Source organism: Hordeum vulgare, chromosome 7H, assembly GCF_904849725.1.
Source record: "Hordeum vulgare subsp. vulgare chromosome 7H, MorexV3_pseudomolecules_assembly, whole genome shotgun sequence".
NCBI classification, from domain to species: Eukaryota; Viridiplantae; Streptophyta; class Magnoliopsida; order Poales; family Poaceae; genus Hordeum; species Hordeum vulgare.
The window spans coordinates 594,812,269-594,815,391 of NC_058524.1; the positions used below are offsets into that span (position 1 = coordinate 594,812,269).

A 3,123-nucleotide genomic window follows, 5' to 3' on the forward strand; every position below is an offset into this window, starting at 1 on the left:
TGATTTCCACGTCATGTCATAAATCCGTGGCTCGTCTTGACGGTTCAAGTCATGAGTTAAAAAAAATCGTGATATTTGAATATACTAGATGCCTAGCTAGGTTTGGTTCACCACCGGACTCCTATATAAAGGAGCCTTGCATTTGGCATTTTCATCAACACCTCCTCAACACATCCAGTAAATTAAGCACACATCGTAGCGATGAAGGGTCTCCTGTTGTGCGCGCTCGCACTTGCCTTTGCTGCGGTGACCACCCATGCCCAGCTGCAGTCCTGCCCGGCACGCTGCGGCAAGCAGGCCGACGGTATGGAGTGCCCCAACAACCTCTGCTGCAGCAAGGATGGGTACTGCGGACTGGGCGTCGACTACTGTGTCAGGGTTTCCCCTCGCCAGCTGTAGCTCTCTTACGCGCTCTCTCCTCGCCAGCTCGAACCGGTGGAAGGAGAAGGAAGAAGTGGGGGTAGACGAGGGGTAGACTTAGGTTTCCGGCGCACGAACGCCACCTCGTGTATTCCCTGAGCTCGAACTCAATACACGCCCCACTGTACGTTACAATCACGCGAGGGAGGAGTGTTTATACCCGCGATCGCAGCGCTCCACACCGCACCCACGACGCGCACTCACCCCACGTCCCTGCGCTCTGGCACGCGCTCCCGCCGCGCGCGCACGCGATCCGCGCGGCCAGTTCCAACGCCACGACGCAGTCCATCCTCGCGCCCGTTGCGCCAACAGACACCCTACACACGCGACACCTGCATAGACATGCCCACGCAGCTCCTACACGCACGCACGCACACCTACGTCGCGGACCCGACGCGTCCAGCGTGCCCGGCGCGCGCCCATACACGCGCCCGGCTCGTTCGGCGCCTCGCCGCGACTTATTTCCCAACATTCGCGCCCTAAGTCGCGGCTCAGAGCAGCCTGGCGTCCTCGACGCCGGCGTCCATCAGCATCGCCTGCTCCGTCGCCGCTGCTTTCTTCCGCTGCGGGCACTCCCGCTTGAAATGGCCGCGCTCGTTGCAGTAGTAGCAGCGCCCACGCCGCTTGTTCCTGCCGCCTGACGCCGTGCTCGCCGTGCCGTCGTTGTCGTCGTTGTAGCCGCCTCCTCCATGACGTCGCTGCCTCGTCTGCCACTGCGCCTCCGTCAGCATGAGCTGTTCGCCCGCGCGCTCGCCGCCGCTCCGAGCACGTCGACGCGTCCTCTCCTCAAACGCCTTCAGACGCCCGACAACCTCCTCGAAACGCATGTCATCGACGTCACAAAACTGCTCGATGCCGGCCACCGCGGCGTACAGCCCGTCCGGCACGGTGTCGAGCAGCTTTTTGACCATCGCCGCATCGTCAAGCGACGAGCCGAGTCCGGCGTACTTCGTCGCCATGCTGCTCACCTTCCCGGCGTACTCGTCAAGGTCGTCGGCGTCGTCCATTTGCATGCGGTCAAACTCGCCCCGGAGCATCGCCAACCGCGCCGTCCGCACTCGGCTTGCCCCGACGAATCGGACTTTGAGGGAGTCCCACACCTCCTTCGCCGTCGTCTTCGTCGCGACCTGCATCAGAAGATCCTCCGGCAGCGCCGCAAGCATCGCCGCGCGCGCCAGCTTGCTCTTGTTGGCGTCGACCTCCGCGCCGTCCGCCGGAGCCACCGCGCTCCACAGCGCGTGGGCGTCGAGTATGGCCTCGGCCTTGATGGCCCACGACGTGTAGCTCGTCGTCGTCAATGGTGACAGGTGCACCGTCACCACTCCAGCCACTGCCGCCGCCACTCCAGACCCGCCTCCGCCGTGCGGCACCACCGACTTCATGGCCGCCGTCGATCACCACCGAAACCGTGGCTCTGGTACCAAATGTCAGGGTTTCCCCTCGCCAGCTGTAGCTCTCCTACGCGCTCTCTCCTCGCCAGCTCGAACCGGTGGAAGGAGAAGGAAGAAGTGGGGGTAGACGAGGGGTAGACTTAGGTTTCCGGCGCACGAACGCCACCTCGTGTATTCCCTGAGCTCGAACTCAATACACGCCCCACTGTACGTTACAATCACGCGAGGGAGGAGTGTTTATACCCGCGATCGCAGCGCTCCACACCGCACCCACGACGCGCACTCACCCCACGTCCCTGCGCTCTGGCACGCGCTCCCGCCGCGCGCGCACGCGATCCGCGCGGCCAGTTCCAACGCCACGACGCAGTCCATCCTCGCGCCCGTTGCGCCAACAGACACCCTACACACACGACACCTGCATAGACATGCCCACGCAGCTCCTACACGCACGCACGCACACCTACGTCGCGGACCCGACGCGTCCAGCGTGCCCGGCGCGCGCCCATACACGCGCCCGGCTCGTTCGGCGCCTCGCCGCGACTTATTTCCCAACATACTGCAGTGCTGGTGCCGGCTGCCAGAGCGGTGCCTGCTACGACAACAAGATTTGCGGTGCGCAGGCCAAAGGCACACTGTGCCCTAACAACCATTGTTGTAGCTCGGGTGGTCGTTGCGGCTACGGCAGAGAATACTGCAGCAACGGCTGCCAGAATGGTCCTTGCTGGGCTGATCTCAAGTGTGGCCACCTGGACAATGGTAAGCTATGCCCCAACAATCTCTGCTGCAGCCAATATGGTTATTGTGGCCTAGGACCGGAGTTCTGTGGTACTGGCTGCCAAAACGGCGCCTGCACCACAGATAAGCCGTGTGGCAACAAGGCTAATGGTGCAGCATGCACCAACAACTATTGTTGCAGCGTGTATGGGTCTTGTGGTCTTGGCAAGGATTACTGTGGTACCGGCAGCTGCCAGAGCGGCGCATGCAACTAGTATTACCGTGGTACGCTCCTTACTTCCTGGTTGACATACTCAAGTGCGTGCTAGCCTTGAATCGTTGCCATGGAATTATAAGTGTTGCAATGAAAAAGTATAAGCATTGTAACAAGGAGTGATAATCAGTGGCAATAGCTAATATTATTGTCCCAAATTAAGTTCTACTTGTACCAGCTAGGCATCGCTATCAAGCTGTCGTGTGTCCTAATTAATACTAGCAAAAAAGCCCGTGCGTTGCAACGGGAAAGAAAATAACGCACGCTTTTAAATAACCACAACTCAAGACCTTAATAGGCCCACGTCTTTTAGTTTCACATGGA

General features: G+C 60.3%; 1 protein-coding gene across 1 annotated transcript; it reads left to right on the top strand.

Moving 5' to 3' along the window:
- The first annotated feature begins 201 nt into the window (after positions 1–201).
- On the top strand, positions 202–2,800 carry LOC123413147 (agglutinin isolectin 3-like). Its single transcript, XM_045106098.1, has 2 exons — positions 202–395; positions 2,374–2,800. Exons 1-2 carry the CDS (start codon positions 202–204, stop codon positions 2,798–2,800), a joined length of 621 nt encoding a protein of 206 aa, XP_044962033.1.
- The last annotated feature ends 323 nt before the right edge of the window (positions 2,801–3,123 follow it).

What these genes read in the sequence shown, in the direction of transcription:
- LOC123413147 (XM_045106098.1), top strand. Translation starts at nt 202, where the DNA reads ATGAAGGGTCTCCTGTTGTGCGCGCTCGCACTTGCCTTTGCTGCGGTG. An exon ending in AGGGTTTCCCCTCGCCAGCT is followed by an intron (nt 396 to 2,373) that starts GTAGCTCTCTTA and finishes AACATACTGCAG; the next exon opens with TGCTGGTGCCGGCTGCCAGA.